A 15,201-nucleotide genomic window follows, 5' to 3' on the forward strand; every position below is an offset into this window, starting at 1 on the left:
GGAAATGCAAATTCATTGCGAAAAGTATACCGAAGAACTCTCAACTCTATTTTAAACAAACGATTGACAAAACATAAAGCACAAATCGACATTGCACGTTTATGTAAACCATACCGCAGATAAACAATGTACCACTAATTATAATCTAAATGGAAAGCTGAACCATTCAAACGGACATTTCATATGCTACAACCTACCTACAAGCATACCATAATGGTTACACCGGTACGTTGCAAACAGATCTATTAGGGACGTAATTGAAATTTGGTGAAAGCGAATTATGAAAAGCCGTTAACGTTACAATTGGAACGCTACTGTTCCTTTGCCGTTATAGGGACACACTTATAAGGGTTTCATCGATGACAAGACACCGATATCTTTGGTACCCAGGTGGCCATTCGTTTACGGTTTAGAACGAAGCCGATCAGCTTCAAAGGCAATTCCAACGCGGCTCGATTGGCCGACACCCCCGGGTTAGAGAGCATCAAACGATCCTGCGGATGGCCGGCCAGCTCGTTCGCGTTTCAAATCTACACGTTCCAGGACAAAGTGGACAATGAGTCTGTGTAGAATCGGCGGGGACGACGACGTCGCCACGCTCCAAATCAATTTCGCACTAGGACGCTCAGCTTGGATATCGGCTGCCCCTACCATTTTATCATAACCGAAAGATGATTGCTAGTTAGTTTCAATCTCCTCTATCGATTTTAGAGTGTCTATTGTTTTTAATGGCTGAATTTATCGCAGATTACTGATCTTATTAATCAAATTACTACGAGTCAATCAACAGAAAATATAAATAGCTCAATTAAAATTATGAAGATAGTTATGTGATAGGATAATAATAATTAGAATTAATTAATCTGTTAATTAACGAAGCCAAGGGTGAGATTGACATTGATTAATCAAAATCTGCGATTTGATTTCTCGATATAGAAAATCTCTGTAACGAATTTTTATCTGATTGCGAATTCATGTCTGCAATATTGTATACATATAGCAATTACGCGTTAATAAAGTGATCAATGGACTATTTAAACCGTTTAACAAATCTTTGCGTGGAAATCATGCGTGAGAATAAACTAGGAAAAAAGAAATTAATTTTTTACACTGAAAAATATAATTACTATATCTCTCAAAATTCATTTTCCTTAAAAGCAATCAATTTGTTAATTTCGCAAAAGTCATATCCCACAATTAATTGCAAAGCGATTTGCTCTACCGGTTAATCAAATTATTTACGGTTTCCTTTTAACATTCGATCAACCAATGAAACTCCATCCATCTAATTAAAAGTAATTACTTTATATAAAAGTTGTAGAGTATTGGAAAACTGTAATTAAATATTTGAAAAAATGATACAACGCTATACGAAATATCTTTCGCCTCACGCGCCAATCTGTTGTGTGGCGTATCGATGCGTGTTATCAAAAGCATCAGGGATGTAATATCCACGTGGAAGCTTCCTGTTCACGATCGACGCGATAAGAAAGGACATGTAACCCCGTGTCGTACGTGCATGACTTCCAAAGACGAGAAATAGGGATGTCTCGATGAAGGAACGAGATTAGTATCTCCGCCGTGACATCGAAACGTTACTTCGTGGACCACACACTACCAACGATTTCCACCAGCGCCGAATTCAATAGCAAGCGTGATGCCGCGTTTCCGGCACGTACGAGTCTGAGTATTGTGTTGATCATTCGACGTTTCTGATACGCCAGAGATATCGCGAACAAAATGACATCGATTCCTGATATTCCACAACGTGCTCTACTTTTCGATACTCGGCCTGTTATAGCCAAATAAATGTTTGCCAGTAAAACGTACGAGTTTTTGGTGTTTTACTACGATTTTGTTGGAAATTGTGTTATTAAGATCTATCGAACAGTCTTTCTCCTATCGAACTCAAAGGCAGTTTCTAAAGAAGTTAGATAATAATTCTTGTTTGAAAAGGAAAGAGAAGTTACGCGATTCGCAGCAACATAATTCTAGTTTGGTCATCGTATATAAGTTTCTGTTACTTCCCGTTCTTTAGCTATCAATCGAATTATAAAGTTTAGAAACCAAGTTTTCTATTAAAGATATATGTCCGATGATGGTAGATGGAATTTTTCTAACAAGGAACGAAGTATTATATATTTAATGTTCGGACAAATATGCATAATTCTGTACTTCAAAGCCACTACTAACTTAGTTCTGGTTAAAAGTCTCGTTTTCTTCTCTGTGGTGTACATTCTTTATAGCAGAAAGGTAGAGTAGTTTTCGATTTTTGCGTACAAATAAATGCAACATCGTTGATAAACGTATTTCACCAGACTATAATTTTCTGATTGTTTCCTTTTGTCAAAAGTAATTGATTTTTATACGAAGAATATACGAATATGGTTGTTTCTCTATTTTGTTGGTGGATAAAAAAAAAGCCTTCGATCAGTCTGACTCTTAAATACGAAATTATCGACAAACATTATCCATCAATTTGACCGATATATGAAGTTCATACTTACTAAGACGAGACAGTTTGTAAGCATCTGCGGTATTAATTACGTCTACGAAAGCTTGCAACTCAAACTTCCGAGTCGTGGTATTCTGGTTATGGTTGAACATCGCAAATTTGAAGGCTGACTGAACTTCGTCGGTGCCTTGCTCGAAGATTGCACCTGCAATCAGAAAACATATATATCGATTACTTTAGTTACTTTATCAACTAACGACACGATCGATGTAAATATATTAATATTCATAAAAGAATGCACGCACGCACTTGACGTTGCTCTGTAACCATTTAAAAAAGTACAAAACAAATTTCTTAAGAATATAACACACGTATCATATACACACATCGCAACATCAAGTGTGGCGTATTTTAATAAAATTGCAATAAAATTTGTAAATAAAATTTCTCTACATGTTGTCACTTAACGATTTATTTTATAGGATTATATCGTATTCTAAGTATCGTCAGGTTGTCCGAAAAGTTTCTTTCGTTTCGTAAGGTGATAATGGATGAACAACAATTTCTGTTTTATATTATTTTATTGAATTAGGTATGCTCCACTTCGTTATATTTCTATTATTATGTTCGTGCATAATTCAATAAACTAATATAAAACAAAGAACATTCATCGTCTATTATTTCCTTAGAAAACGAAAGAAACTTTTCGGACAACCTAATATTTCAACAGGTCGAGAATTTCTATAGATTAATCAATACATACGCGTTTGATAAGCTGAACTGAGAATTTATAGGGAAAAATAACGATATAACGAAGAATTGTAAGATTTCCAATGCATATTTTTTATTCGCTTCTCGAAGAAAGATTTTTATTAAATCCTGCTAACAAAACTCAAATCTATACGATTAATTATCATCGTTAATTTTCTTATAAGAATCGTTATTAATATTCAAATATACATATCCAACAACGATGTTATAAATAAATTTACATTTAGTAAAAAGTAATGTGACAAAGTATTCCACTAAAAAAACTACCCTTAATTTCGCGTCTATGAATAAAGTGAAAATGTTTAGAAAAGGTGCGGTATCACCTTTCACAGGTTCGCAGAAAATTTGATTATCCAGTTTATTGATGAAATACGGTATAATAATCCGACAGTGGTAACCTGTATTGGATATATGATAGCATAGAATTTCGTTTGCTAGTGGCTAACATATGGTACAGTGGTAGAAGCCAACGTCTGTTCAGCCACTGCTGGTCCACGACCCTCGTGTAATTACGTCGATCCATTCGCCGTTAATAGTCGGTAATACGTACCGATATTAATGCTACCGCCTGTCCAACGGTTTACCCTAAACTATCTATACAATCGATATTCCCTTCGATCACTGATTACAATATCTCTTAATAAGATAATAGATAAGTTTAATGATTTCACTTATGTAGGGGCATGGTGAAGCAAATATATTCGAGTGATCCAAGCTTCGATATTTTAAAATTCAGTCTTGAACTTTCCACGGAATAATCAAACTTGTTGTATGTTATGAGACGCCATTGATCTTAAGTTTAGAAAGAATAATATCAAAAACGTGAGAATGATACGAATAATCCTGTATGTGTAGCGTTATTTGAGTCAACGAGAAAGTATGCCAGAATTAATAAAATAAAAAAAAAAGGTAAAGTAACATACACACGCCACTGAATCATGATAATTGTAACTGAGAATACTAACGTTAATAGCATCAACTTTTTACTTTTCGATGAGTAGAAGTTATACGCTCGTAAAAAATGATAGCTGTCACGCTGTCGACGTATATACTCGATATATTTCACTCTTTATATCGCGCCACTAATAACAAGCCGAATAGTTTATTTTCAAACGTAAATCGCACAAAAATTGTTCACAATCGAACTACTTTTAACTTGGCTCAAATATCCTGCTGACTGAAGGAACTCTATCTTACCCAACTCTCTCGTCTATCTTTATTTTCCAATTTCTTCGATCAATTTAAAACGCTATAGTTTGCCCAAAAGATAAAAAATGCAGATTTCTCAACGAGCATCGCGTCCCGATTATCGTGGGTCGATGATATCCGGTCGTTTCAGTTGGCAAACATCGAGCTTCCAAGCGATTTGTCACGACAGGCATTGATTTTTCGGTAAACAAAAGTTAAACAAGTTCGGCGCACGTTCCCCTAGTATTTTTTCTGCTCTCTTATTTTTTCGATACCGTGTACGGCTAAACGAACGTTATGTTCATCAAAGGCGGCTCCATACAGCCCGGCAAAATATTCTTTCCAACTTTTAGACAGAGAAAAAGAGTTTGGAAAAATTTGGCCAAACCAAAGAAACGCAGCGTGTGTGTTTTTCCCAGCTTGGTGAACGAACATAAGCAACGAGACGTTACATCGGAATGATTTTCTTTACGACTTTCAAAGTCGCCACGCTAAATTTGACTTTTTTCCGAGTGCTTCTCCTCTCCATCGCGAAATGAGAGAACTTCTCGCATGCTCTCTCCCTACGCCATCGTGCACACCGTAACCTTACGTAATATCGTTTCACGGATTTTTCTTATTTCGCCTTTCTCGCGTTTCTTTCGCACCGCGGCGCGCCTCCGCTACCAACGCTATTTCTACTTTACGCAATTTCTTCTTGTCGTTGCAAATCCGGCGAATCCTTAAAGAATCGCGTATCACCGTGAAACGAATCTCACGAGCTCCATTAAATCAGCCAACAAATGCTGTTCTACGCCCAGGGAATACTCGAAGCACCGAATATTCGAAAATTCTATTCGTTTCTCGTATACCTTACAAATATCTTTATTTATTTCGTTTGAAGTTTCTATTTACGATAGTAGCGCAAAAATTAAGGAGCTGCGTTGCATACGTAGTAGAGCACTTACTGACGTTAATCGAATGCTTTTATCTTTCACTATTTATTTCATCATGATAAATAATTTTTTAATTATTTTATACGTGTCTCACGGTACAAGATACCAATTAAGATAAAATTTATTTGATTCTTCCAATAAATGCAGAAAACAGGTATCTTGATGCTTGTGTCGGTGTACGTGGTGCACTGTAAACTAAGAGCTTGAATCACTCGAATCTCATTTCTAATTACGATTAGTGTATTATCAGAATTTTCAAATTTTCAAAATACTTGAATATATTTAATAAAAATGCTGTTTTGCACATACGTCTGTTCGAAAATTAATTTTTCTGCTTACTTTTCGTATATCGTGACGAAATTTTCATAAACGTTAGACGATGCTTCGATACTTCTTTACAACATGGTATTTAGTATAGCGGATGCTTCTTGACGAGACGAGAGCCCACGTGATGTACAGACGTATCTGATCGATAAATTTTAGGAGAGAAGCGGATGTCGAGACGTTTGCACCTAGATATACATATGTCTGGAGTTTGAGAAGGTCAGGGTAGCTATGATTTTGGTAATTTATGGCTTTATGATAAATTGGCATATTCGAACATTCAGCGGGTTATCTCTACTGCCTATCTTATGCTATCTGATCTTCCCCCCTGAAAACTAAACTTATAAATGACTGATGCATTTCATCCTACATGGCTTGGTCTTTCTATGGGAGTAAAGCATTTCTTTTCTTTTTTTTTTTTTTTAATATTTCATATTTCATATATTTTAAGTACGATATTAACATTAAATAGAAATAAAAATCTTCAAATAGAAATGTGATAATTTCTTCCAGAATTCTGCTCTTATTTTTCAATATTTCTTTAAAAAAAATCATCTTCAAATTTTCTGAACTAATTATCGCAGCAATCAGGGTCAAGCTTTTCAACTCTTGCAGAAACGTTATTTTCAGTCCGGTACATCGAAGGTTACTGGAACTGCTGTTCTCAAACTAAACAAGCATTATGTGGTGTTCTAATTGAGCAGTCGAGCGAGATGACACGAAAAAAGCAACAACATATCGATTTTTCTAAAATCTAGCGTAGCAAATTGTTTCAAATCGACGTAGAAACAAGGTCGATTATACTTTCAACAGGTGTTCGCAACAATCTCCGCGTTGTTTTTGTTCCTAGCGGCGAAAGAACTTGAATATTTCGTGGCAATGTGTAAATCGTAAGAACAAGCTTGCGAAGAAAGCGTTCCTTACTTTCTTTGTGCGAAGGTACGCAGGCGAACAGAATGAAAGAACTTCTTGCTTGCTCGTCCGTCTTTTCTACTTGCGATATCAATGCGACACGCTTCTCTCTGTTCTCTTATCGGAGCACCGCTGTTTCTGCCTTTTCAGATACGCCGCTTCGGGGAACTTCGTAAAACCATATCAGAAGAAACGAGATTATTATTCAGCCGGAGGTTACCAAACGTAGCCGATCGAAAGATAACGCGAATGCATCTCTATCATTTGTATGTATTGTACAACATTCTTGCAATTTTGTTAAAATTAGGTTTTCTAGAAAATTAAAGATTTAATTTCATATTAAGAGAGAGAAAACTAGAGACATGATTTCAAGAAATATTTATTACAGCATCTATCTTCTTAATTTTTATAGTAACTACAGTAAATAAAAAACGTTATGCTTATTGCTGTTCCTAAATTATATTTTAAATTGCTTCTTTTCCAATGACTAACATTTTTACGCGGTATCATTTTTAATTAATTAAATTATTTTTCAATATCCGGCGTCAGTGACAATTTCATTTTTTTATTAAGTTTCCCATATTTTATCAACTGGTACGTTGCTTGCGATTTCCTTTTCGATTCGTTTCTCTACAAAATTGGAAAAACATACTTCGAGAAATATTTATCACAGGATTTCAATCTTTTAAGTGTTTTAATAATCGAACAAAGCATTTTCTTTCATTATCGTTCCTCAATTATACTTTAATTAGAGTATCTTTCAATAACAAATTTTCTTATCAACATTTTACTTTCTTAATCAGATTATTTTTATATAATAACAAGTATTTACGCATAGTCATTTTATTTTTACTTAATTTAATCGTAATTCAATGCTTGGAGTTTTTGTATGGCAATTTTATCTGTATATTATGACTCCTATACCCATCAACAGATTCATTGTTCGTAATACGATATCAAATAATTAATAACTATTTATTTATGGTTAAAGATTACTGAAAGATTAATGAAAAAAGAGTGATAGATTACAAAGTTAGAAAGTAGAAAGTTTTGCGAGTAGATAGTAACACACATGTATGCGAACGATGAAATTTATACAAGCAGAGGCGTAAACATTGTTTAATATCTTAAGACGTTAGTGCTTGTTCGTGAAACAAGATTCTAATAGTGTAATTGCCAAAAGTTTGATGAACTGCGACCATAAAGTTGCGCACAGGCAATCAACCATTCATGATCTAATGTGTTTCAGATTTTGTCAATGTGCGAAGCTGTGACAACTTTTGGTCGATCGCTGTCGTCAAATAATAGTATACAGAGTTCATCCAATATTTTTCATCGTTTGTTTTTTAAACTATTACAAATATCAAAAATTATGTTACATGTATCCACTGGTTATAAGAGACTTGCAGTGGATTACACTTTAATATTGAAAATGAAATCAAAACCTTTATTGCTTTTCATTCTAAATTTGTTCATGTATGATTGATACGCGATAACATATCGGATTTGCCAATTTTTCTCATGAAATCCAAGAACAATAGAAGAAAATATGATAAATATTAGTATCTCGAATAACCATAAAAATTGATTTCCTCTTCCATACACACAGCCACTCAAAAATTTTAGGCTCGTTATCGTTATATATAAGCTTCAAAAGTGGAGAATGTTAAGTGATCGTTAAAATGTATAAAGAAATATGTTTGAACCTGAAACTTTGTATGACAAAGAATCTAGTTAATGTATATTAACAAGTTTATTGAAAAATCCATGTAATTCAAAGTTCACGTAAAAAATTAACGTTCTATTAAAAGTAAGAGATATCGTGAGATATTTTAGAAGCAGTGTACGTTGCCGTAAAAACGGTTCAAATCAGAATTGCAAGCTGCAAGCATAAAAATACAAAGAATTAAAAATTCGAATCACAGAGGTTAAGACCGAAGGTTTCCAGTGCGCTTAACTTAAGCCCGAATTCACCCTCTCCAACTTTACCCTTTCAATCCTCCTTAAAGTAACCATACCCTAAAGTAACCCCTTCAACTCCTCTTCTATTTATCCCTCGTATAATAACATTTCCCACATCATATTCACCTTCGACTTATCCTAAATCAAACACAGGCGAATCCAAGATAAAGCAATCGAGCCAACGATCAACCCTCTTAATATCTACCAACCCTGTAAATTCGAAACGTTCGAAACGACGAATATCCATCTTGACAGATTCACGAGTTTATAGATGGCCGTTCGCTGAAACTTTCTAGAAACTAATAGGTGAAAAGTATGTATCGAGTACAATAGCACCTTTAAATACCAATCTGGGTGGCCGTGTTTATCTCAGGGAGCGTTGACAGGTGGGGCGCCGCCGCGCGTCTATTGATTGGTGCCCAGCCTCCCCACCATGCACTCACACTCACATCGATTCCCCTTTTCTCCCCTGTCGAGCCACCCTGTTCTTTCAACCTTCCTCAACCTTCTTCCTTCCACGCTTCCCAATTTTCCAGCCGCGTGTCATTCCTTTTCTCCTTTTCCTCTTCGCGCGTCCTTCATATTTTTCTTTCGACCGCGAACCTCGTTTTTCGGCGTTGCGCCTCTCGTCGACATCGGTATTCGCCTGGAACCGCCGCTTTTACGCTTCTTGCATCCCCCAGTCTCTGTCCGTCCTTCTCTTCCTCGTACTAGCTTCGTTTCCAAACGTCGTTCCTCTCCTATCCACCGACGTCGAACGACCAATTTTTTCGCTCATTTGTTACCAGTTCCAAGTATCCCAGTATATTCAGAATTTCTACTTCAGAGAGTCAGATACATTGTCAGTTTCGAGCTTTTCCTTCGACGAACATTTGCAAGTTTGATCTTGTCTCTGTTCTTTCTTTGCTTTCCACCTCTTTTTCCCTTCGTACACGTGCTTAATCGTTTGTTCGCCCTGTAATTTATTTTAACTCGTCTTTTTGTCCGCGTTCTTCCGTCGCGTTCTTACAAATCGTCCTTGGTCGTTGCTTTGTCCTAGACCGTTCCGACCGAATCAACCGACCTACCCTATCCACCAGGAATTCGTAAAATTCGACGAACCCCTCGCGTGTCCCTTTCTTTCTCGCTCGTCTCTTGATTTCGTTAGCGTCGACGTTCGTTTGCTCCTCTCTTTGTATTAGCTTTTTGCGCCTTGAAACCTTTCTAGCACGCCGCAACGTCGACGATCAATGTCGATTTTCGACGTTGAGAAGTGTTTAACGATGTTGGACAATCAGTGATCGTCGCAAGAAGCATAATGTCAATAGAGCAATAGCAGTAACGGTATCGTTGTACTTGATATCATAAAAATTTTAAGTCAGTCGCGTTTATGTTATAAGATTTCTGTTTCTATTGTACATTTTTCATTGATTCTTATTTATGTTGCAAATGGAAGTAACGTTTGTTCCATATAAATACGTCTGTCATCCTCCAAAACAATGACGAGTAAATAATTTCGTTATATGACTTTATTTAATGTTATTTATATTGCTGAATATACTTTGGGATGGTAATTACTGGTAGATGATGATGGCCATTGTTTGGTCATAAATGATGGAATCAATATATTTAATTGAAATCAGAAATGAAAGGGAAACGATATTATTTTGAAAAATCCCATGAAAATTAATTACATGAATTAATTCGAATATATGTTTTACCTTCACGTCATGAAAGCATTACCAGTAGAAAATCTTCAATCATTCTTCTAATTGTATCTATATACAATTTCCTGTCAATGTTATTATTAGAAGATTTTAGATTTGAAGCCAATGCTATGAATAAAAATGCTAATTTTCTTTACTTTGATAGACAGATCTTTGATCGAAGAATTTCCTGTCAATGTTATTATTAGAAGACTTTAGATTTGAAGCTAATGCTACGAATAAAAATGCTAATTTTCTTTACTTTGATAGACAGATCTTTGATCGAAGAATTTACTCAGGTTTTACTAAATTCTCCGAATTTATATTCGTTTAACGATTCCAAACTTTTCATTTATGTAGTATTTACATATTTAATAGCCTCTGTCGATGAAACATTCAGAGAAACAGAATAGCGAAGCACTGTATTTTCCACTGTTCTCTCTGTTCTTAATCAAAGTCACCCGCGCGAGTCTATTTCAAAGAAATTTACCCAACTCCAAATTAAATTCGATCTAATTGCATAACTAAATTAAATCGAACCATCTGAGAGAAAAATGGTGAAACGACGATAAATCGACGATGTGCTTAACAACGGGGATTTTGAATACGAACGTCTGTACCGATGTGGTATTCATGCCACAAGCTAGCAAACGTTTCAGCTAGCGATTACAAAGGGACAGCGTGACTTTCGATACAAAACACGTTACGTTTAAGTAATCTAGGAACCGATGGGGATTCAGCTGAATCGACATCGTTGAAGGAAAAGGGAGGCCACGGCTGAAGGTTTGATCGGCGAAGCTTGAAATTATCGGTGCTAGAGAGAGCGAAATGGAGGAAATTTCGAATAATAGCCGTTACAAGCTGAACGACGCCGAACCGATCGACAATGTCGTTATGTTTCGGTTACTGCGATTCGCTTCAGCGTTTTCCATTAACTTTATTCGTTATCTTTTATTATGGTGTCCGCACAGGCGTCGATCGCGTCGATATGGAGTTTATGGCGGTGTGTTCGCGAGCACGCGAAGCGTGTTCGCAAACGAGTATACACAGGATTTCTCGTTAAACATGAAAGTACGAGCACGAGCGGTGAATATAGTGTCCAAATAGTGTTCAACCCGGTGGAAAATTTCCCTGGGATTTCAACGGTACGTAGAAATTACGCGGAATGTTTAAATAAAACGCAATACGTTGCGTCGAATAGAAACAGTTCTAGGGAAGTGGTTTAATATGCGACGCGATAGTGGAAATTAGTGGTCGTTTCATGCAGCGAAATTCGTTCGTCTCGCCGGGCAATACGTCAGGCTTTTGATTCGCTGTGTTTCGTGCGCCGAATTCCGTATCTCGGACCTCGCTAAATGTTACAAAGCTACCGCATTTCGAAAAAAAAAAAAAAAAAAAAAAAAATGGATAGAACTTTGGTCAATTTTACGTAATAGATATCTATCGATTAGAGAAACTTTTCGCCATATATTTTACGATGAAACTCGCGTAACTGTTAAACGACGTTTTCATAATTTTTTTTAGAACATAGTACTGGCATTTAGAAAAGCAGATGTTTGTGTTTAATTGAGTGGAGTAGATTTTTGCCAAAGTGGAGCGCGACAGGATACGGAGTTGCAGCTGATCGATAGCTTTTGCGAGAGGATCGGAAGTCAGGATGTTGTACGCATCTGGATATAGGTACACGTACATGACTAGAGCTACGGAAATTTGAACGAAGAGATTACAGATATATTTTCTCAGGTATTATGTTTTGCAAGGTATTACAGAATTCCACAGTCCCTTGATTTATGGAATATTTACAAATTTCGGTATAAGTACTACACTGAAATGTTTAGAATGTCCGATCAGATACTGCGCTATTATTCTCCATTTTCGTTTTATTCTCTTTCATACCAGAGTTAAACCAGAAATCAGAGTTAAACATCCTGTATATACAGCCAAAAAATATATAACTAAAACTACGGTGATAGGTAAACGTTTCGATATCAATTACAACAATATCCGATATAAAATATAGATTTTTATTTCAAAATATGATTACGACTTTCCTATACATTCGAAAAACTTGTGACATTTTCGAGCTTGTACGAAGATAAAGAACATAATAATATATGTTTGTTTATGTACATCTGAAACTGTAACAAATATTTCCATACATTCCTGTATCAATAAATTTCCCACAAATATACAGGGTGGTTGGTAACTGGTGGTACAAGCGGAAAGGGGGTGATTCTACGCGAAAAACGGAGTCGAAAATATAGAATAAAAATTTTTCGTTTGAAGCTTTGTTTTCGAGAAAATCGACTTTGAATTTTCGCTCGGTACGCGTGCGGTATACTATAACGAATCTCACTGTAGATCGTCGTCTCGATGGAAAAATTAAAAAAAAAATTTTTATTCTATATTTTCGACTTCTTTTTTCGCATAGAATCACTCCCTTTCCGCTTGTACCACCAGTTACCAACCACCCTGTATACAACATTCCTCTGAAACATTTTCCTTTTCCCGTGTGTCCAAACACAACTGTGCATATTTTTCGAGGTAGTTAAACGCATACACCGTGTATAATTTCATCGTAAATATCCTAAACGACTTAAAAATTCTCCGAACATTTCTCCACTTCGTTTAACGAGTGTCAAGGGAATAAACTGCCGCGCGTTCAGCACGTCACACAATTCTATGTCTATCGCGTTTGCGATAATCGATTCGTCAGGGGAGTCGAAGGACACCAGAGAGAGCCAGAGATTCATAAGGTTAACGGCGCAATCTCTTTTGCCCGACACCCTGGCTAATCAGCGAGTCGGTTCCATGACAAATCCAATCCGAGGACAATGACCTAACGAGCAAACTCGATTTAAATCCGTGCTCAATATCGTTCGAGAAGTCTACTGACTGGCGGCCGCACGAAGACTATCCGCGAGACGCCTTGTCGCCCGTTGGATCCGATATTGTATCCCTTAAGACGTTCCAAGGATTTAAATTAAGTTCTTGCCCGCAGATATTGAATCTACTTTATGTTAATACCGGGTGATCCTCGCCACCCTCGAAAGCCACCAGGAGAAACTCGAAGACGAACGGCTGAATAATTTTCGAAAGCTTTTTCCTTGGAAGAAAACTGGCGAAGAAGAGGAAGAAGAGGAAGAAGAGGAAGAAGAAGAAGAGGAAGAAGAAGAAGAGGAAGATTCGAGCCGCTGATCCGTTTCTTCGAAAATCAACTGACACTGGCTTGTCCTTTCGTTTGCCACAAGCTTTTTCCTTGGTTATAATTCAATTAAACGATTTAATGAACGGTTTCGTCGCAGTCTCTCGACTGTTTCGATTTATTTGATAGGATCGGGGAAATGTTTAGAAAGAGGATGAACGAGATTTTGTTTGAGAAAGGCAGATTCTTATTAGATGGAGTTCTAAAGCGAGTGGAACGCAAGAATTTTATTTACATTTACAATATGTGAAACTTCTCGATTTACAAGACTCGATATAACGAAATTGTTCATTTATAACTCTGTTTACTATTTATAAAGTTGAGTATCATAGAGTACGTTGTTGCACATTCTAGATGAATGACGTGGATATATAATCATATATTTCTTTCGAGTAAAGTTTGATTATTTGTCGGTGTAAACAGGTCTTAATTAATGTTCAGATCAAAATTCATATATAGAAGATTCTCCAATACTGTTCATTCTGTAATTATCGATAAGAATTCCAGATCTTTGTACCCTTTCATAAATAACGTAGCTCTCTATGAAACGTATATTAGAAAAACGTAAATATTTCTCAACGATATATTTTCTCTTATTTTCTAGAATTTTTATCGTATCTTTTTTAAATTATCGATTCTCTTCGTACAAATATTCTATCGTAACATTCATTGATCCTGAGACGAAGTAACTATTACTTCTATATTTAATTCCGTTTCAATAGCGAATATTTCATTTCGAAACTAATATGCAACCTATCCCTGCTGCATCGCCATTCTCCGAGAGAATCAGCGCTTCGTACGCAAATTGATCGATCTCGAACTTTCGAGTTTCACATTCTCCAACATACAGGCGACTTCAATCACGCACAATATATTGCTTAATCTCGACTTCGTCGCGTTTACGAGCGGGCATTTATACTTCCCTGCAATTTAGGGTAATACCAAGCAATTCCTCGTCCGTCTACCAGCAACCAGTCGTTCAACTTCTCTTGTTGCTCGACAAATTATCGCGCCAAGGCGCCGTTCAATCACTATATCGTATCAAGATAAGTCTACTTACGCTTTATCGAATAATTAGATAACAGGCTTCACGCACGCAAAGTTCCAGCCCAACTTTTCCTTTACTTTCCTTGAAATCACTGCCAATTCGCCCCTAATTACCATATGGACGGGTCGCTGGTAATTTTGTCGAGACATAACTTTCGTAAACTATCAGGCTAGCACAGTCATGTTGGCATATTATGGAATAACAAGTTGCGGTGTATTACCGTACGTGAAATGCTTGCACATAGCGCTACTGTTACTGTTAACTTTAAACAACAAAACTTCATCTACTTGCAGAACTTTCGTTTCGTTTTTCAGCGAATAGTTCGCGAAGTTATTAAGAAACTTTTTAGGTACGAGAGGCAGGCTTTACAAACTGATGACTTAACACGGTGTCTTCCGATTGGATTTCTATTATGTATAATGTGTACAAGAACACGTGAATTACCGAACGGTAGACTATACAAATTTTAGCCGAATTTTTCATAATTTTCAATTCACACGTGACGTACGTTCCAATAGAATTACGTGCTCGATAAAACTTAAGAAACGTTCAAGTAAGATGGCAAAGGAAAGACTTTACGATGTATGTAACTTATCATATATGGGTCTTAGAGTAAGGACAAGTAATGATGTTTTACTTGGAGTTAAGTTTAGTTTAACAAGCAATACTCAATACAAAAAACTGATTACAATATCGTCGTACGTCTTGTTGTCATA

At 36.3% G+C, this 15,201-nt stretch overlaps 1 protein-coding gene across 2 annotated transcripts in view; it reads right to left on the reverse strand.

The window, feature by feature from the left end:
* The window catches only part of LOC117209715 (glutamate receptor 1), a 335,559-nt gene that overhangs the window by 161,273 nt on the left and 159,085 nt on the right, over positions 1-15,201 (reverse strand). For both annotated transcript variants that reach the window (XM_033452010.1, XM_033452011.1), the window contains exon 2: positions 2,508-2,660. In XM_033452010.1, coding sequence (XP_033307901.1) covers positions 2,508-2,660 — 153 coding nt within the window. The remainder of the gene's footprint in view (positions 1-2,507; positions 2,661-15,201) is intronic.

This window comes from Bombus bifarius, unplaced genomic scaffold, assembly GCF_011952205.1.
Source record: "Bombus bifarius isolate JDL3187 unplaced genomic scaffold, Bbif_JDL3187 scf7180000008193, whole genome shotgun sequence".
NCBI lineage: Eukaryota > Metazoa > Arthropoda > Insecta > Hymenoptera > Apidae > Bombus > Bombus bifarius.